The sequence below is a fragment of the Empidonax traillii genome, unplaced genomic scaffold, assembly GCF_003031625.1.
Source record: "Empidonax traillii isolate 1590-97213 ecotype Southwest subspecies unplaced genomic scaffold, ASM303162v1 scaffold20:size5563877, whole genome shotgun sequence".
In the NCBI taxonomy this organism is placed as follows: domain Eukaryota; kingdom Metazoa; phylum Chordata; class Aves; order Passeriformes; family Tyrannidae; genus Empidonax; species Empidonax traillii.
Window position 1 is genome coordinate 4,137,593 of NW_020955213.1, and position 21,521 is coordinate 4,159,113.

The 21,521-nt window shown below is 44.6% G+C and overlaps 1 protein-coding gene across 1 annotated transcript in view; it reads right to left on the reverse strand.

Annotated features, from left to right (window-relative positions):
• Positions 1-418: 418 nt before the first annotated feature.
• Positions 419-21,521, reverse strand: part of GPC4 (glypican 4) — a 67,866-nt gene continuing 46,763 nt past the window's right edge. Inside the window, exons 4-9 of the mRNA XM_027899362.1 lie at positions 13,249-13,414; positions 7,410-7,540; positions 7,058-7,204; positions 6,522-6,658; positions 4,140-4,315; positions 419-3,194 (exon numbers count right to left, since the gene is read on the reverse strand). Coding sequence (XP_027755163.1) covers positions 2,986-3,194; positions 4,140-4,315; positions 6,522-6,658; positions 7,058-7,204; positions 7,410-7,540; positions 13,249-13,414 — 966 coding nt within the window. The 3' untranslated portion in view covers positions 419-2,985. The remainder of the gene's footprint in view (positions 3,195-4,139; positions 4,316-6,521; positions 6,659-7,057; positions 7,205-7,409; positions 7,541-13,248; positions 13,415-21,521) is intronic.

Here is a 21,521-nt window from a genome sequence, read left to right on the forward strand (position 1 = left end):
CTTCTTTTCCCCCTCCACCTGTTGCCTGCAAGGCTGTGGCAGCACTGAGCTGCACGTGTTTCAGGAAAGGCACCTGAGCTGTTAAAGTTTTAAAGTCCTTTTAAGGTCTGGATTTTTTTGTTCCAGCTCATTGGGAGACAGCACCTCCCGTGCTGCCAAGGACACCACCTTTCTGTTTCATTTTGCATTTGAAGCTCGTTACCAACTCCATTAATCCTACATATGGGAATTTTTTCTTTAAATCATGCTCATAATGGCAATGCATATTGGGAAAAAAAGGAAATACCGGAAGGAGGGGAGCACATGCCTTCCATGAAGTCAACATTATGCCTTGTCCCAACCCGTATGGTTTAGTTTACAAGCTCATGTCAGAGAGCCAATTTCACACACAAACACAAAATAAAAGCAGGAACACAACTTTTGATCATCCTACATTGATGTTTACTCTTGTTTCCGGTAGCCCCGGGTGACAAATCTGTCCTTTATAGAGCGGAAGATCATTGTGCTATTAACGAAGTCGATTGGACACACCTAAAACTGATGAAAGGTCTTTGCATTGGTGGCTTGTAACAAATTAAGGAATAATAATTAGTAAGCAATTAGTTGTAAAACGATAAATATAAATTCAGAAGTGTTTTTCTTTTCTGAGCAGAAACGCTCAGAAGCAGGAGAATTTACAAGCAACTTTCTTACATGTGAACACTTACGCCAAGAAGGGAGATGCTGGAGCAGGCAGCCCCTCCGAACACAAGAGCTTTTGTTCCACCAATCTCTGAACTCTGAAGAAGTTTAATTTTTTTTTATTCTTTCTTTCTTCATTTAGCTCTGCTGGCCTGCCAGCTGGGTATGAGCCAGAAGGGTTATCCAGTCAGACCTTACTGCGATATATTTACAATGGTAGTGCATCTAAGGTTTGTTTATTTCAGGATTAAAATTCAAATGGCTAGAACCATTTAAATAATTAAAGGGCAATCAGAAAATGCCATGAAACCAAACAAATCAGGAAAAGTCATGGAAACCATCAGCAATATTTAATTCAGAAATTCTCTTTGTTAGGGAACTTAGCTGAAAGAAAACAGCTGGATGTAGTTCAACCCTCTAAATTAAAAACAATCTAACAAGGTCTATAGGGATAACTCTTTCAGCTACATATTGGAGACCAGATTCACTTCTACCAAGTAAATGCAATAGCACTCAAAGCTAGAAAGGAAATTCCTCAGAACTGAGGTAGTTTCTAAGTATCAGCACATTTTCCAATTCCTTGCAAGGCAACTTAGCTATTTACAATCCATTTTTTCCCACACATAAATTTATAACTTTTTCAATTTTATGGTTCCATGATTTATTTTCTAAAGAAAAATAATCTAGCCAGAATATCCCTAACTCTACTAACATCATGTTTTAATAAATAACTGGCTACTTCTAGTAAAATTAAGCCTCCAGGATTGTTTATACCAGCCAAGAATACGTCTTTATAGCTTTGCAGAAATTTGGTGTGAAAATAAAGTTGAATATAATGCTGACCCTGAGCTAACAAGTAATTAATGCTTCAATATAAAAATAGAAAATTATCCTTTATGACACAAGGGTGGAGTAGAGCAAACCCTCTCTCTCTCCGGATTGCTCTCCTGGCTGGATCTCAGTGTCCAGTCAGACCTGAAGGCTACCCAAAGCAGGAGATGTGCAGAATAATTTTGAGTCTTTCCGAATACTTTGCTTTTGCTAAACTCTTTTCAAAATTATTTCATTTCTGTTCTTAAAAATATACACTTCTTTTATTCATGAGTTGCTGTTCACCACAAGACTGTTCCAACTGCAACAGCACAGGTAGAGAGAGGAGGGTGTCTCAGGCAGTGCCAAAAAGCTACAGGTGCTGGGCATCAGCTCCCAGGAGACCAAACACCAAAAAAGGAGGTGTCCTCAGCCCTGCCAGTTCCTGCCTGCTCCTACTCCCATCTGAATGCAACAGTGCCTGCTTCTTCCCCCTTTTGCCCTCATTGGAGAGGAAACAAAACTCTTGTAAAAACAAACCCAACACCCCCCACCTACCCTCCCACAAAGGACTCCTTAAAACCAGAACCAAAACAATTAAAAAAATATCAATCCAGCATTCACCTAACAAATTTGCAGACAAGACACAAGTTGGCATTTGGACCTGCGAGACGACCAAGTTGCTTCCAACCGAACAAGTTTAATGCCTCATTCCCATGGGGGATGCACGTCAGGAACTGACCCACAGGAGTTACAGCCAATTGTAAGGATCCCGGGGAGCAAATGACACCTCTTCTCAGCGTCTGCAGAACGGGAATTCTCTGTAGTCCCTTCCACTTTAACCAAAACTCCTGTAAAGCAAGCACAACCCGCTCCTGGCATTGATGCCCTATACAAATGGGGCCCTTGGCACGCTGACCGGCTCTGCCTTCTGTTTTACCGCATAATAAAGACAAATGACTTCCACCTCTCTCCAGATAAGGCAACTAACATAATGTGGATAAATGGGAAGTTAACTACATGAAACATTTTCTGCTTGTTGGGCAATTATTTTTTCCCCGTAAGATTACAGGATAAATAAAACCTGCTTCTGTACAGATATTTCTCATTTCAGAAACACATACTTGTTACAGGCCAAGAGAAGACCCTGGGGTTTTTGTTTTTGTAAGAAATACAGCAAAAGAAAAAAAAAAAGAAGTGATAAAGACACAAATGTAGAGCTAACTACAGGCTTGTATATACATTTTTGTTATCCACCTCTAAAATGGACTCTTGGTGAACGGGATAGACTGGTAGTCCCCGTTCCTGTTATTCCCAGAATAGCAAGGGAAAAAAAAAAAAAAAATCAGTATCTTAAAACCAGTGGCAACATAGTAAAAACTGTACACTGTTGTCCATTAACTTAAAAAGCAAAGTCTCTAGATGGTATAAAAGTGAAAGCAGATGCCTTCTACCTTTGATAATAAAAGTCTTTCCCCCCCCTATGCTGCACAATTATCTCCATTGTCTTTGCATGGCCAAGAACAAAATGCTAAGGAGCAAGACTGCTTGTGATAGATTGCTCCTGGCAGCGGCAGAAGTGTTCACGTTCTTATCGCTCTTGTTGGAGTTCCGAGTGACCTCGGTGGCGTTGAACTCGAACTCCGGGGAGCACTGCTGGAGCTCACAGCCGCTGCCACTCTCCTCCCCGCTGCTCTCCTCACCTGCGGGAGACAAACACACCTGCTGTCCTCCTCTGCTGCCTGCAGCCCCAGGGCAGAAGGCAGAAGGGGGAAATGGCAAAAGAGAATGGCTGGTTTGATATCTGCGAGATGTAAGAGTGGGTCCTCTGGTTAATGTGACTTCTGTGGGCATTTGTCAAATCTGGGCCATGTGCGCTTGCAGCCCAGAAAGCCAAGTGTGTCCTGGGCTGCACCAAAAGCAGTGTGACCAGCAAGTCGATGGAGGGGATTTGCCCCCTCTACTTTGCTCCTGAGACCCCAATTGGAGTCCTGCATCCAGATCTGGGGCCCCCAACGTAGGAAGGATCTGCAGCAGCAAGTCCAGAGGAGGCCACAAAAATGCTGAGGGGCTGGAACAGGGTCCTATGAGGACAGGCTGAGAGACCTGATATTGTTCGATCTGGAGAAGAGCAGGTCCCAATGAAATGTTACTGCAGCCTTTCAATAGTTCAAGGAGGCTTATAAGAAAGGTGGGGACAAACTTTTCAGCACACCTTGTTGTGACAGGGCAAGGGCTAACTAAAAGAAGGTAGATTTAGACTAGATATAAGGAAGAGATTTTTTTATGAGGGGTGGTGAAACAGTGGCACAGCTTGCCCAGAGAGGTGATAAGTGCCCCATCCTTGGAAAGACTCAAGGTCAGGCTGGATGGACTGGGCTCTGAGCAACCTGTTCTAATTGAAGATGTCCCTGCTCATGACAGGGGGGTTGGACCAGATGACCTTTCAAAGTCCCTTCCAATGCAAACTGTTTGATGACTCTGTGGGAGCAATCCTCTTCAGGCAGCCTGTTAGAGATGCCACGTCCCACCCTCTTTACTAACACGCTTACCCACAGCTGAAGCTTAACCAGCTACCCCGTGTTAGCATGAAATCCAATTAAAAAGGGAAAAAAGAAACAGCAAAAGGCAAACCACAGCAAACGTACTTATGTCAATGAAGTCGACATCGTTCCCACTGTACGCATTCTTCAGCTTGTTGGTCATCACCCGCAGAGCCATGATTTGCCGGCGAATCACCATGTCTGGCTTGGTAATATCAACTTCGACCTCCGGGTTATTCACTTGACTCGCTAAGCCATTTCCAGTCACTGCAAAGTCATACCTGAAAAGAAACCATTCCTGCTGGTACCAGAGCTGCAGCTCGGCAGGGTCCCCGTGCCAAAGGGTGACAGCATGGGAACTTGGCAATGCCATCCCTGTTTTCAGTCTGGGTGATACTCGGAGCACAGTGTGATCTTCCCACGTGCTAAACCTCACAAAGCACTTCTCTGGCTTCTTACCCCATCTTCCCTCCCTGCAATCTCTGCAGCATGTGGAAATAAACACTGTTTTCATTTATGTTGCGCCACAAAGGCAGGGGAAGGACAATTTTCTCCCCAACTTAAAAAGAGAAAGAAGATCTAGGGTTTATAGTAATAATGGCTTTCAAAAGCATAAATCAGCTTGCTGCAGGCAACAGAGCAAAACAAGGTGCTGAGATGCCTTGATGCCCAGTTAGATGGCACTTTTGGGAAAACAACCTTCGAGGCCATAGTTATCCCAGAGGAACCTACAGCAACTGTTGGAGGCAAGCGTGTCATTCTGGCTTTGCATAATGCACCTTAACCATCCAGCTGGGGTACTGAATGTGTGCTTCTCACCATGCAGATATGAGATGCAATTTCCCTAATAACCCCAGCAGGAGAAACACCTGTGATGCTGAAGATGAGAACCTGTAGCCCCATACATCGGAGCAGGGAAGAGCCAAACTGCTCAGCTTCAGAAGGCATGCATGCTCAGGTCAGAACACAGGTACAGCCTCCTGGTTTAAAAGAGAGACTGAGCAACAAAATCCAACAGAATACATCTCCTGAAACTGGTCTTTGAAGCACATCTTATGGAGCAAGGATAGGACACATTTCTCCTTCCTCCAATTACCTGACTTGCTAGAAAAATCAGTTTAACAGAAGCAAACATTACTTTTCTTAGTTCTGATGCCAACATCAGTATCGTGAGAGAGAGAAAAGCTTTCAGCACAGTCTAGTGATTCTGGAGACCAGGCAGTGAGACAAAGCATACATTTGAAGAGTATGCTCAAACCCTGTCCTGTATATGGGAGTGACAATGATGATGATTATTGATGACGGTAGTTTTGTTATTATTTGTGATCAATATTATACGTTGCAAAGAAGTCGGAGACCAAAGTGACTAAGACTACCAAGCTTTTAGCTTCTCAGAGTCACTGAGAAAATGCTAACAGCAAAGCAAACTATCCTGCACAACCCCACAAGTCCAGCCTCCCCTCTGTCTCCTTGCCCAGTGCTGCCAAGTCTCCATCTCCCTCTGTACTCGTGTGGCCCCTGCACACAATGGGGATACTTGGTATGAAAAGCTCCGTAGAAGCTGCTGATAAACAAGACTTTAGGAGGCAGATCCCCTTCTTGTCACAGAGACCCAAAGCATCACCCTGACCAAGCATGGCAGAGTTTTAGGCACACACAAAACAGTGCAAAATTTAAGAGGTATGGCTTAGTCCTGTGGCCCAAAAATATCAAGGGCAAAAACTGCTACTACTTAAAAAAAACTGCTGGAAAACCCTGGACAACTGTTTCTTTTTTTTTAATGGAACATCTTGGATCGTGCTTATTTCCTCAGTAAGCAATGAGGAAAAAAAAAGAAACATGTATTTCCAAAATAAAAGTTAAACAGTTACATAAACCATATGACAGAAAACTTTGGCTTACTCATGTGTTGGCAATTTCTTCCTTACAAGAAAAAAAAAGAGTTTTGTAACTCTTTTTTTCATCAAAATTGTGAATGAAACCACTGTCCCCCTTGTGCCACTGACCTCAGCAGTGGAGATCTCCAGGCTCCATCCCCCCCTGCCCTTGCTCAATAAAGAAACCAGTTCCTGGTGGAAATACCAACTGGGGGCACTGGGGCTGCAGAACTGTCAGACAACACAAGCATCCCTCTCTGTGGCTGTGAGACAGCATTTTGTACAGGTGGCTGTGAGACAGCATTTTGTACAGATCATTTCTCCAAACCCATAAACAAACAATAAGAGGCCTAAGTCCAAGAAGAGGTGCCCTATTTGGTATTTACACTTAGTTCCCTCCTCTAAAGCAAACCCCCACATAAAGCTTGGACAACCCTTTCGCCTTGTGTTCCAGCTCTTCCATCTACAAAAACAAGAGGGGTAATGGCAACAGCCTGTCTTGGGAGAGCTGGAGTCATTCCTGTAGGAGAAGAGGGCTCAGGGAGAGAGGCCAGCACACTGGGAAAGGCAAGAGGGAGAGGGTTAACCAGGGGAGGCAGCATCGCCAAACCTGCTCTTGGCGCTCCCGTTCCAGCACTCGTTCTCATTGACAGTGCCTACAGACATCTTTTCATCATTGCAGATGTTGCCAGGGAGAGATGACCAAAACTTTTTGGCTTGCTTCAGCTTCTCTTTCACATCAGTAACCTATTAAGTCAGAGAAAAAAAGAAATACAAAACATAATCCAGAATACCAAACACTCATTAAAAGCAAAGTAAGGAAAGTATTTTTTATCACAACAGACGTACACAGGCCAGATCTTCAGGCTGCGTGTTTTGATGGTTGATTTACTTCTTTAATACAAAATTAAACACTGCTCCTCAAACACATATTACTCATAAGCCAAGCCTTTAACACAGGCACTTCTCTGACATAGAAGCGTTGAGGTAATTCATGTCTAGAGCCATGGGCAGATTACACCCCTCAGAATGTTAAAGACAGCCAAGGAATATTAAGAAACCCTATACATTAAAAATGGAAAATTATACACTGCGGTACATAGGTGTGAAGCACCTCTGTGGTACCAGCAGGAACCAGGCACTCACCAGTCGGTCCAAGCTCGTGCCAGCAGCTGTAGTTGGCCGCTCCTCAGGGTTGTAGGGTCTGAAACGAGCACTGAAAGCACTGTCAGAGACAGAGCGAGCAGTCCGGCTTTGGGCAAGTGATTTTGGCTGGCCACATCCCTGGAAAACCTATGCGAGAGAAGGAAAGGATTTTATGAAATGGGAGGTCACAAAAGCTTCCCTTCTCCAGGTTTCAACCCAGCCCCTGCCCAAAATCATACATCAGTTTTATACATGTATTTGAAAGGGCACTCAGGAAAAAACATATTGACGAGAATAGTGAAATAAAATACAATGAATAAATAAATCCCAACTGTCCTCTTGGCCCATTTACCTTCTGAGAAACCTGCATGCTGTTCTCCTGCATGTTCATGATCGCATCTGAAATTTTCACATCAATGGGGTCCATGACTGACTCAATGTTGAAGGGACCCTCCAGCCTTTCTGCTACCAGCAGCATCGAATCTAACACAGAAAGAGATGAATGAAGGTTTTTAATGGAGAATAACGGGTACAAAGGATAACAGTTTGAGCGCACAGACATTAACCACTGCAGCGCTGCTTCTGACCAGCGCACGTCTCCAGGAAACATTTTACTCCTTTCTCAGAGCCTACACCTTCACCAGGCTCTTAGAGGCTGCCAGCACCAAACCATGGGCTCATATACATCAAAAGCCACGTTAAATGAGGGGGAGCCATTGCAGCCTGCCAACAGCAGCCTGTAATCAGCTCCTCCCATCAGAACAAGCATTACTAACACCCTCCGCTCCGTGCTCATTTATTAAAGGTTGCCTTGTGTCATTTGTTTTTCAAGGCTGCTTTCAAAGCCACCGGCTTCCTCATGCTGGTCCTGAGCACAAGACACCAACTTGTATGGGTCCAAGGTGATCCTTGATACCATTTCTCTCTTACAGACAGCTATACGTTGTTTCATACCCAGGGAAGCCAAGGATTGCATCTCCCAGCATTACATGGACAATTTGCACGACGGAGTCTGAGGGAGTTTATGTGAGACCACCGTGAACGCTGTGCACTCATAATCTGTTTGGCACATCTCTAGGCAAGGGGAGAAGGGAAGTCCCTCAGCCAACACTAGGTCACTCCTCCTGTGCTGACATGCACGTCCTCATCAAATGCATCATTAAACACAGCAGCTACTGAACATCCACTACTTCCTCTGGGAAATTACTATTGGCAATTGGCATTAAGGCTTTCACCTTGTATTGTTTTTACATCCTATCTCCAGTTTTCCCCTAGAAGTTGCCTCCAGGTACGCACCTGGCACTAAGCTCTTGTTTCTTCTCACCCACCACAATCTTAATTTAACGGTAGTTTTCACTGTGGTCCCTCAACCACAAAGCATTTGTTTCTCTCATCTCCTGCATCACTTCATGATGCTCTGCCACAGACTCATCTTTTTCTGATTGCATTTAATTCTTCAATTTTTCCTAGCCTGAGTGATGAGGGAGGTCAGGTCCCTCTGGCCCTGAGGAGCTCCTCCCTGCTCCTAAGATACGCCTGTTCCCTTCCATTAAGGAGAATGGGTGTTCCACAGTTAGTCTATTAATCTTGAAAAGTGTTTCTCATGACATTCATCCTCCTCCTAAGTGCAGAAGGTATTTTCAACAAGCAGAAAACTTCTGTGGGCTCTGGCTATCTGTTAAAGCCCTATAAAGAAATCTGACATACAGAACAATTTAGTAATAGCTTTGCCCAAGTCATGTTAAACTACATTAAAAACCCCACAAACTGGTGACAAATATATAATTAAGCTACATGTGCATGTAAAATAATAATAATAGAGGACGAGGAGGAGTAATAATAATAATCCAACACCAAAACTCCCACATGAACTGTAGATGCCTTCCTAGCCTGTAAATCCACTTTTTAAAGAAAATTCAATATTCTAAAGTTTTGTTCAGCGTTAGTCAAAGGACTATCAGTGGATTAACCCACTCTCACTCATGCAGCTCCACCAAGGTGTGGGCATTTAGGGAGTGAACCTCAGGAGGAGCTGGAGTCCTCAGGAAAGCCCTTGGCTCTGCAGGCACACACCACCAGCATCAGTGACAGAGCTGGTGCAGGGCATGGCTGGAATTTAGCCGTCAGGGACTACAAACAGGTCTGAACTAAATGCATTAAAAAAAAAAAAAAGGGGGGGGGGGAGAGAAGGTAATAACAAATGAAACAAAGAGTCTTAGACTGTATTGTGGTGGGCTCCAATAAAGTGATGCTTCAAATCTCTGAGTAATGACTGCTAGCATGAATATACCATTGTGCCGGAGGAGAGAAAAATGCTTTTGATGTGCTACCAAATGGAGACTTTTGTAAACAAGTGGAGCACAACTTAAATGTGTTCATCACTGTCAAAGCTTTTGGGGTTTTTCACGCGCATAAAGAACATCCCCGTGCAGCTTGCAGGAAGCCTCTCATTTCAAATAAAAATATTATGAATAGGCAGATAATAAAACACACAAAATGCACAGGGTTTTTTTTAAAAAAAAAAAAAAAAAAGGAAAATCATTCCATTTTGTAACTACTTAATTCTCCAAGTGGCCAGGAAAGGCCACAGATCAATAAAGTGTTTGTGAAAGACTGAAAGGAAACATAAACCCCAATTCTTCTGGCTGTTTGGCATCTTTGTAAACTTTGAGCCGGGCAGGCCATCCACAAGACCATGGGAATGTAGAGCGAATTGGGTCCTTTGTTAGCAGGGGTGCCATGGCGTTCCATGTATCACAGCCCAGGAATGCAGCCTCTGCTTTGACTGCCGATAGAGAAAATGCATTCGGCCTCCAGCAGAGCTGCCAAAGCTGGCAAGAAAAGATAAGAAAAGTAATAATTGGAGTTGGGGTTGATACAGGCAAGGAGCGCTAAACGAAATAAACTTTCATTAAAAAGCAGGGAGGGGAGAAAGAGGCTGAGGGTGGGGGGGCTCTCCCTCATCTGCAGTTTTGATTTTGGAGGCATCCTGCAAACTTTTACCTCCCACCAGGAGCTGGCTGGTGTCCCCAGCTGCTGGCGAGCAGCGGTTCCCTCTGGCAGCCCCGGCTGACGTTAATAAGGCTGGCTGGGGTTCCGGGTACCGCCGGCACCGCTGCCCGCAGGAGGGGAGGACACTGCTCCAGCACCAGGAATGAATCTTTGGAGCCATGCCTCTCCCAAGAAAGATTTTCCATTATTGGTAGAGAGGAGTTGATTATAAACAGCAATTATTTTGCCCCAGCTCTGGTGCACAGTAATTGCTATTTATAAACCATGGTGAGGTGGCTCAGCTTTGCTCCATGGAGTGAAAAATGTACCCTGGCCATGTGTTACAAACACACAGCACGACAAAGACAGTCTCTCCGCCCTGTGATAGGGAGATAGAAGTGCACTGGGGAGGGGGGGGAAACAAGCCACAAACATCTAGCACCATCCCTTAAAGACCCTTTTCCTCTTGCATACATTTGTCCTTGCTACTGGCATTGAGACAATCCTTGGCAACAAAGCACCTCGCTCTCATGAAGGAAAGCAATTCTTTTGCATTGTGCCACCAATAATCAGAAACCCACATCTTCAGCCTCACTGTCTGACTTGAAGAACAAAAGGCAGTTTTCAGTCTTAACCCCAAGATCTGATTTAAAAGGGGAGGGAAGGAGGGGGAAGACCTTGACCATTCATTAACAACAATCTTTTTTTTTTTTTAAAGGGGAAAAAAATTCTTTGCACACAAAGTAGTACTCCAGATATGTATATGGAGCCTGAATTCGACATCTTTGAGCAGAGTAAACCTTTGTGGGGGAAAAAAAAATCATGAAAAGGCACTGGAGATTAACACTGTTCATTCAAGAAAGCTCCAACCCCCCAATAGCCTGTTTGAAACAAAGTATACCCCTGTCTAATTGGTGTACAATTGTGTCAGGAATAGAGGGAGAAATAATTTAGATAGTTAAAGGGGAGAAAAGAGTACAATTCAGTCATTATTTCATACTCCACAGCTTTAAATGGTACTTTGGAGAAATAAGGAATTACAAAGTCTTCTTGTCTCAAAAAACCTACAAACGTTACATTCCAGCTTGGAAAAGCTTTACATAAGTGACTTACATATAGACCAACTAACACACACATGAGTATTTCATATGCACATGCACCCAAATTCATATAGACTTGCAGCATTTGTTGCAAGTTCTCCTGTTTAACTATATTTAAACTGATTTGCTAGTTTCAAAATCGGATTTTGACTTGTAATAAATTGTTGCCATTAATTTGGTACTTAAACCCACGATGCAAAATCGCATTGAGCTCATGCAGGTGGGTTTTGGGGATTTTCTGGAGTGGTTTTGAGAGGATTTTTTTTGGTCTTCCTTATTTATTTAATTTAAATATATAAACACAAACACACAAGAGATTTGTGGCATATGCCCTGCCCTAAACACCAGATCTACGTAATTTAATTTGTCTCGAGAGGCAAGTTGAGATAGAAACCAAAATCTGGAACATAACCAGCACCTGTTCAGTTATTAAGCTGTTATAAAGAAAGCACAGCTTAAATTTCGTGTATCTGTACTCCACTGCAGGCATCAATCCGGAGTTCAAGAAACAAGCAAATACTGCCAATAAATGTAATGAAGCTTAATACCATACTTAGGTAATGAGTGGGCAGGAAGCCCCTTGGGAAGGAAGCATTTCAAGAGGAAAGCTTTGCTTCCAACCTGGAATCACATGTATTTATTTTGTCTTGTTTAATAATGTTAATTATTGTATGCAGTCCCTGATCAGTCTCGTGTGACAGGGCTCGCCGGCTTCCCCCGAGGTTAGTTTTTAGCTGCATACCACCTACAGCAATTAGCTGCTTGTGCTTTTGTCTGTTTTCTGGCATTATGCCCTTCCCTTTCATGGGATTCCTCTTTTCTACTTGGACTAGATGTTTGCAAGTCTCCTGGCTTTGAGCTATTTCAGCAACAATTGTAGTTGAAATACTTAATATTCTCATGAGAAAGACGGCTGAGAGGAATGGGGGGGGGGGGGGGGGTGTCAGCCTCCCAGAGAATGACTTGGAAACCCAATTTAGTGTCACATTTAACTCCCTATATGGAGTACACACACAAAAAAACCGCCTTCTGAAAATAACACCCTGCACATACCCAGTTGGCAGAGCAGCAAAGTGAAAATCCAGTACACAAAACATGCAAAAACACATTCTAAGATGTAAATCTAGCCTCAAATGCCAACTATCAGCAATTTCCCTTTATTTTTTTTATCTTGCAGCTCAATGAAAAGGAAATCTTTTCTTTCTAACAGTCTTTTTTTCCCTGAGTGGGATGGGAAGAGTACCGCAGCCTTTTCAGTAGCAGCAGATACTTTACATGTGCACTTCATCACACATTAACTGGAGTGAAGCGACTGCTCCCAAAGGATGCTCAATCACAGATAAATCAAACCTCCTGGAAAAGGGAGCACAAATGAAAACATTTAACATTATCTATTGCCTGTGCCCACAAAATGTGATGCATTGCCAGTTCTGATGAGCCTTGACCCAAGGAGGAATTTAACATTTCAGTCTAAATTTCATGTATTTAATGATACCGTGGGTAAGCACGGAAGAGAAATAAAAACCAGGAGGAAGAGGATGGCAAAAGCACTCACATAGCGTCACGCAAGATCTATCAACAGTGCAAAAGGATGGTGGCTGAGCGCCAAATGAGCTGTTTAAAAACAGATTCAGACACATGTCCTATTCAATTTTTTAATGTAAAATCCAGGTCTTCAGCTTTTCCCAAAGCTCATCATGGCTGGCAGGAAGATTCCCAGGCTGCTGAAGAAGAAAACTGGCTTTGGGAAGGACAGCTGTACAGTGACAATAATGTATAAGAAGTAGTATGGAAAAAACAGACTGCACACATGCTTGGTCCAGCAAGAAGAGACACTCCAATCCTACAAGCACATGGCAGCTCCGTGCTCCTAAAGCTTGCTGCAACTGATGTCACTGGCATAACATAAGTCTCATTTATTTATATGTTAATGTGAATGGCAAAAGGTGTGCTGTATAGAGAGGTGTGGAAGGAAAAGATATCCATCACAGATACCTGAAAAACCTGCTATAGCTAAGCACAGCCACTCACAAAGCCATTCAGGTGAGGGACACAGTATCAGTGTAGACTCATACGCAGTTTTAACCCCTATTGCCTTACCCATAAAGATATTCCATTCAGCGTCCAAGTCCCCTTGGTTGGCCAAGCAGCCTCTCATGACGTTAAAGCAATAGTTGTAACAGGGCTTCACTGATACCAGACCTCGGCAGTATGGGCAGTACATCATTTTCAGCAGCGCTCGCGTGCCCTGCGGCGTGGGGTTCACCTTTAAAAGAGAAAAAAAGAGAAGAAAATTAGCCCTCAGTCACTAACCCACACATTTACCCCAAGGTGCGTGAGACAGAGCTGTGCAGAGGAGATGCAATGGGGTCAGCCATCACCATCACCATCTGGTCAGAGCTCCATGCCTACACGGTCCAGGGATGTGGGGAACAGATGAAGGGGTCTGGCTCACTTCCTTGGGTGTACCTGCCACTCCAGGGGACAAAGACAGCCCCCCATCTCTGCAAAACATAACTTGCACTGCAATACACCTCATGTGTCGTGGGACCCCTCCCAGGCCTGCAAGGACAGGAACTCCAAGGGCATAGGCAGCACTCAAACTCAGGGAAGGCAGTAAAATGCGGCCAAGTCAAATGATGTCACACAAGGCTGCATTATCTGAGCCCTGCTGAAAATACGTGCTGAAGAAGATGATGCAGGGATTTCTCAGGAAAAAGTGTCCAAGACAGGGTATCTGCCATTATCCTGTACCAAACCCGCCGGGAGTGTGCCCTCCTCCTCGGCACACACTGCGCTTGGCTCTTCTGGGACAATCGCCCAGCAGGGCTCTCCGGCACAGAGACCAGCTCCTTTATCTCACATTCAACTCCTGCAACACAGCATTTACATGACAGACACCCGGGTTCATTTACACTCAGCACTCATCACGCTAAGTAACAGTTCCCCACACCCGAAGGAAGTGGCAGCTACAACCCTGCAGCTGAGGACAAGGCGGGGAGGACCCTCAAAGCCTTCGCGCAGCCGCTGGGCGTGAGAGCAGAGCTGTCTGCAGCAGGCATGTCACCCCCGAGCCCTCAACAGGGCTATTTTCCAACGTGACTCATGGTCATTCATGTTTGATTCACTCCCTGGCCCAGCTTCAAAACATTCATTGAAACCATTTCCACCCAGCCAGTCCGAGGAGCATTAGCTCCATCCCAGCACGCCAGTGCCGACCACATGGCGGGTCCGTCTGAAGTGTTGAACAGAGAAGCTCCCTCAAGAGCAAGTTTAAGTGTTAATTAGCCACACACGAAAACAGAAAATTAAGATGCAATCAGAGATACACTGACAAAACAGAAGTGGTCTCTGGTGTTTTAAACAATGCACTTGAGACTCCTTGTAAGGCATTTAGGGAAAGTGCTCTAAATAGGTTGTGATCCAAGACCATGCTGGAGGAGACACACAGCATCCCTGAGAAAGAGGGCAGCCACTCAATACAAAAAGCTGGAGATGTGGATGGCCTCCACATCCCATCTCGGGAGGTCTGGGAACAGAATTCATGGCAGAGAGCACAACAGGACTGAATGGAGATGAATGTACATGAGGAAGATCTGGTACCACACGTATGCTGAGGACCTTACTATTGCAAAGCTCATCACAGTGTGAGGGATATGGAGAAACTAAACATGATCTTCTGGTACAAAAACTAGGTGGCAACACAGGAAACTAGGAGCAACAGATTTTAACAAAAATAAAACAGAAAAAAAGCGCTACATAATCAGGCTGGCTTTGTTAATAACATCAGCAGAATTTTAAACCCTCTTTTCTTAGGAGAAGAGATGACAGATAAAAACCTGCTGTTTCTGACAATCCCAGAAAAACCACACTTTCCCTTCAGTAGGCAAGCAAACTGGTTAGAGAGGCAGAAGGACAATTTTCTGCAGCTGATGGAGCTCAGTACTGGATTTTGGCTGGCCAGCAATGTTAATCAAATAGCATTTTACCCTTTTTTTGTCCATGAAGAGCCTGTTTGGCTGAGCAAAAGGAGACTCCATATAGAAAGCTATTTGTGGTGGTGATGGAATCTGATTCAGATCCTTCAGAGAATATATATATGTTTTATATTTATATATATATATATATTTGGAAGGAATAGTGGAAGCAGGAGCCCCAGCAGAAAGCTCCCTATTGAGACAGCATGGCTTTAAAGCAGAGCTGGTTCAAACACTGGGAATAGCTCAAGCAACAGAAACCAGCTAAATCAGATGATTTATAGTTGGAAAACTGGAAACAGACAAATGTAAAGGTATCATCTGCCATCCAGATGGTGCAGTCCTTGCATAACAAAAAAGTTACAAGGAGAAAGAGGGAACTAAATAACATTTTGCACCCAGAGATGAGCTCTGAAGGACGCTCCAGTTTAGTGGTTTACTTGTTTCCCTGATAACAATCCCTTCCTATGTCACTTGGCAGTAGGTTCCAGGACCTCCGTGCCTACTCCTGAGGCTTATCAGCAGATCCTGGCCATTCTAGCACTGTTGGGCCTCAAAGGAGTGCTCTGCATCGTCTGCGGGAAGAAAAATTAGGAAAATGTTGATGGTACAAGCCAAGTGCTAGAGTAGTTCGAAGCTGAAAGAGGAGCAGGAAGCTTCCCCAACCCTATCATGGAAAGTTGCAGCTCTATGGGAGGGATTGCACGGCAGCAAATTGCAAAAACCCACGTGCAGAGTCATGACCCGGGAGGCCCCTTCCCATCTTAGGTTCCCCCCTCACCCCACGAGCGCCGAGCGGCTGCAAGCCTGCAGCATCCCCTGCTTTGATATTTCATAGGGGTTGATCTTCAAGAATCCCAGCAGATGCAGGGGAAACTGAAGCTGCTTTCCCACGTTCCACAGCAGACGATATGCGATGGTTGCTTGGATTAGGCCCTTTGAACAAAGACCCAGGATGATTTTAAAAGCGGACGAGGTTTCGCTTCATTCCCCACGTAGGTTTGTGGCTCTGAGTCCTGCACAGAGCTGAGCTGAGGGTGATCACAAAGGGGCAATGGAAAAGACAAACCCCAGCCTGCAGTGACTGCCGAACTGAGCCCTATCAGTGATGGGCATCACCCACAGGGAAGCTGTTAAGTGTGCAATACAGCTAATACAGATGAAGAAGAAGACAATGGACAAATTCATCAGTCCAGAGTTGGCATTTTATGGTGTCAGAAAACAACAGGAAGGCACAAGCAGAGATCATCTATAAGAGAGAGTTTAAGGTAACATTATGAGCAATTACACCTTGTTACAACAGTGATAAATGCTTAACTGCTGTGTATCACTGCAATGAGAACCTTAACCCTTGGCACAGGGCCCATACCCGGTCCAGACCAACTCTGGCTCTGTCAGTGGGATGTGCCATATGTTGCACTGGCAATTCTTCACAAGCTTTTAATGCTGGTCCTGCCACACCAGGTGCAAGCTCTTAAAACGCCATTGTATGTAACAGTAAACCCAGATATGCTTTGTTCTGGGGTTGTGTTTATCTTGGAAAGCAACTCAAGTTCATTCAAACTCTACTCTAGAATGACCCTCAAAACCAAATAATCTCCTTTCTAATAAAGCAGAGTCCCAAAGAAAGCTTTATTTGCTGGAGAGGATTTACTCTGGTAGATCTGAGCCCAGGTACTAGTATGCTGCAGTACACATACCCTGTAAAAGCTCCTAATAGAAGCAAATGCACTCCAGTCCCTTCCTTTTATCTTGTGAAATTTATTTCCTGTCCATGCCGTGCCACACCACTGCAGCAATCCATCACCCCGTGGTTTCATCATGTAAATTACAATTTGTCCATATCTATATGCTTTGTCAAACGTGAAGATTAAAAGCTGCTAACAGATGTGTTTTGGCACCAATCTTCACATTCGTATTGAACTTGCTCCTTAAAAATACAGATTTGCACACAATTTACAAAAATTCAGTGAAAAGAAAACAATCCTGCCCTTAATGCAAACATTTTGTATCATATTTGTTGGGATCACTTCCCAACCTACACTGACTAATGGAGGTAAAATCATGTTCTTGTAAAAGTGCCATGCTCTTGGCATAATAAAATATGGGTTTTTTTGGTACCTTGTCATACCCATCTCATTTCAGAGTCTCACATAAGGGAAATTGCCTTACATCCTTAGGCTTTTCCAGCTCACTGGCAATTGCAGCTGGATTCATACATCTGACAGAAACTTCACCATTAAAGTACACACCTATCAAGTGCAACGCCTTGATCACAGCCTATCACAAAACCACAAAAACTCAAGATAAACTGATCTGTGCCAGCAGACAAAGTTCAGAAAAGTAACCAGATTCTTTTTTATCTCCTTCCCAAGTCAAGGAATAGCTGAGAAAGGATGACAAAGCTCCAGCTATGGACAGTCCTGCAGGGAGCTCCCACCAGCTGCCAGACAGTCAGAGATGCGTTTCATTCTCCCACTCTACCCCTCAAGTTAACATTAAGAATGTTAATAATAACATTTAAAATCCTGTCAGCTTTAATAACTATTTATAACAACACTGATAACTCAGGCTTTCTTATTTTCCAAGCTTGCACAACAACAGCGTTGCCATGCCAGCAACACAACCACCAGAAAACATAAAAATCCAACAATCTGAAAATAAATGCAGTGAAATTACTTTTCATACTGTTTTTTCTTTGCAACAAAACTAAATGAAGGCAATACTGGCTAAGGAAAACAAAAGGAGTAACTTCTCAGTGACATGGAAAGATGATTTCAAAAACACACTTCAAAGCTGACTGTGGGATGCTCCAGGTGAGCAGTCAGCTTAGCCAACTGAGGTGTCATCGATTTTTGGGATCAACACAACCTTATTTGCATCATTTTTTCCTTCTCTCAGAGTTGTGCAAGAGCATCATCTTGGCACACACTGGTCCAGACATTCAGCTCACTGTGAGGCAGAAGATCACTCAGGAGGCTCTTGGTTTGCTTCTCCACCCCAAATATTCCAATGAAAGTGTTTTGGAATTAACTACGCATTTAACCAATTTTGCTGGCCCAGTGCTAGCACATGAATAATTTAGACAGCATCTGTTTCAACCACAGAGTTGGGCCTCTGAGGTCTTGCATAAGGGAGCACATTTAGGAATGGTATTTGGGAACTGCAAGACACTGTGTCTCATCAGTATTCGCTACCCACGGTGATGTCTGCTGCAGCTTTATCTTTTGCAAGGAAAAGTTCAAGAGTACATTTATGCTCAATTCCCTATTTGCAGCTTACTCCCCCCACTCCAGATGTGACACTGCCCAGAGGAACAGGAGAGCTCCTGAGAATCACACCACTGGGGATTCAACCTGCTCAGTCTTTAACACAAGCATGTCAGAAGTGAAGAACCATGTGTCTGTCTTACACAAAGGGGCAGGGGGGACCTTACGGTGCCAAGTGGATGCCTCTCCCTCTGAAAACTTAAATAGCAATGCAGGGGTCAGCATATCCTGCTCCTGGTGCCTTTGGAACCAAAGGGCCTTTCACACCAGGCTTGTTCTCTGCAGGACCTGCCCCTCCCTGCCTCAGACACCACAGATCATGAGCAACGTTCTGTTTGCTTTAATGAGCAAAACAGCGGGAACATTTATCTGTGCAGCTACAACCAAAAACATCCTTAGTTATCCCTCACATTGTTTTCAAAATTAGCACCAGAACCACAGTGTGCAGGGGGAGGCAAAGAAAGAAAAGAACAAAACCAACCCAGTGGACTGAAGGGCTCCTGCATGACGCCATCAGCTCCAAACCCACAGCCACATCCCAGCCCCTTAAATCTGCAATGACTGCTGCTCCAGCATACTTTGAAGGCTGTGCCTAGCACAGACCCTCAGATAGCTGGAGCTGAGGCAGATGCAGTCACATTCTTGGCAGGTCTTCTCAGGGTCATCTTTGATGTGGAGAAGTGCTTGGTATTGTTTGCTGCATTGATGTTTGCCCTTGGTACGTGGAAGGCAAGGTCCTTGTGCACGGAAGCCCCTCAGTCTGGCCCCGCAGCTTGAAACCCACTGCCTGGGCTGCACTGCCTCTTTGGACAACCCCCTGCTACACTAAAAGGGCTTCTTGGTTTCTCTGGCCATTTCTCAAGTTGCCCACGAAGCAGAAGTGTTGCCCCTCTGTCCCCTCCCAATGAATGCATGCAACACATTCCATTTCTGTCACTTCCCTGGCAGGGTTTGCTCTCTGAAGGCTGCCCAGCTTCGTTGGATATAGGAACATGAACTTCTTCCTGAAAGCGGATTACGGTCACATTCCCCTTAAGTCAAACCAAGGACAAAGACTGCACAGAAGGAGGTTGGACCTTGGCTCTCTGACTAAACTTTTAGATCCTCAAATGGTAGTTACAAGGGGCACAACTTTTACCAAAATGAGAGCTCGGTGCCTTATTATTTGTGATGACAAACAAGCCTCGTTGTTTCATTATTTTCATCACTGCTTCTCCTAAGCCAACATCTGGTCCATTTTCAGCATCCACACCAAAAAGGAGAGGAACCACAGTTCAGGGACACAGCTCAGCAGTAGGCTGGTGGACAGAGGTTCCAATCTTAACGTGGGCTCCACAGATGCCTTATCTAAGCTGAGGCAGCTCAGAGCAAAAGGGGTTAAAAAGCTGCTGGGCTCCCGTCTCCAGCTCTGGAGCAGTGTGGGAAGGCAATCACCTGTCCCCTCTGCAATTCTCTTCATAAACAGTTGGAAGAAAATTCCCTCCTTGGCTGCTATCATTACACTTCATTAGGGAAGAAGTGCCAAGACCAAGAAAGCTGACCTCCTCCACCCGCCGTGAACATCTCCAGCAGCCCCCTCTCATCTGCTAATGTCACCTGAGGACAGCAGATGAGGAGATAAATTTATTCCTCATATGAAGCTGTGCATTATTTCACACGGTTCATATCTGTGCTTCCAAACTAAACACCATTTCTTGCACACAATTTTCAAGCTGCTGCTTTTCCCAGAGTTCCGAAGGACAGGCTGGAAGACTCTTTCCAGCAGCCCAGATGCTTTGGTGGCACATGCTTCTCAAATGCTTGCTGGGGAGGTAGTTCAGGAGCCTCCTGAGCTCCCAGTACTTCTGCCTCAAATGACAGGACACAAGGGCAAGAGGGAAAAGTGGTAAAAGAATCCCAGTACAACAGTTGATCAGCAAAAATTTCCTGGGGGGCTCCAGAAAACTCACACCACCACTATAACTACAGCAGGTCATATCCACAAGTCCCAGCCTGCAGGTCTGTGGAGAGATGGTGATGCAGATGCAGGGAGCTGATGCTGTGTGGCTGCACACTTCATCCTTCATGTGCCTCTGCTGCTGACCTCCAGCCAGATCTCCCCTCCCAGCTCCTCCTGACCCTGCAAAATGTCAAGGAGCTCAGCCCTTGATTTCACTTCTCCCCCTACAAACAAGGACCTCCGCTCCATACCTGTAGCTGACTGCAAGCCCCACTACACTTTACCCTCAAAGGTGTCATGACCCTCAACGAGGCTGTGGTTTTAATTGCATGCAACTAATTAGAGGAACATCTCTGCAGCTTGAGAACTGCCCAGTTGCAGGTTCTCATCCTTTTTTGGTCACTCAGGGCTCTGGCTTGTATTTGCTCCTTTTTTCCAGCCCTGGCTGGGGCAGGAAATGTCACTGCTGGCAGCAATTTAACCCGGCTGACTTCAGCGTTTGTTGAGGGCTAAGTAGCAGGTGAGTGATTAGGGGATGGGCAGATTTCCGTCTCCCGAAGGCAGGGGCAAGAAGGTCAGGGAGAAAGCACCCAGTGTCAGCGGATGACAGAGGGAAGTGTTGGAGGCCCCCGGACCCTCACAGCCAACCCCAGAGGCAGGGCACATCTCCAACAGGCAGAAACTGCATCCTGAGTTTTCTCCTTCAGGATAGATCTGGAGAATTTTGTACTTTTTGGGTCCAAAGGAGGGAATTTGAGGCATGGGGACTCAAACATCAAAATTGTAGGCTTTAGACATAGTTTGAAAAACATCTGTGCTTTCTCTCAAAACCAAACAGCTTTATCTCTGTTGTGTATTCGGGCAGAGTGGCACACCTTCTGATCCATTCAAGGCCAAATTAAAAGTTATTTTCTTGCATTCTGGCTTCGAAATCAAGCATACTTTGTTTTTCAATATCCTTTCTTCTTTTACCCCTTTACTTCCAAACTCACACAAGAACAATACCCTTCTAAATACATCCCCCTAGTGAAGATGTAAAAGTATCTAGGATTAAAAAGTCATCAAGGCCGTTCCACTGTAAAGTGCTCTTTGCTCTCCTGATAATATCCCGGGAAAGTATGCAGCCAGGTCTTGCAGTAGTTTGTATTTTTCCTCCTGAGGATTTTCAATTAAGTATTTTTTACATAC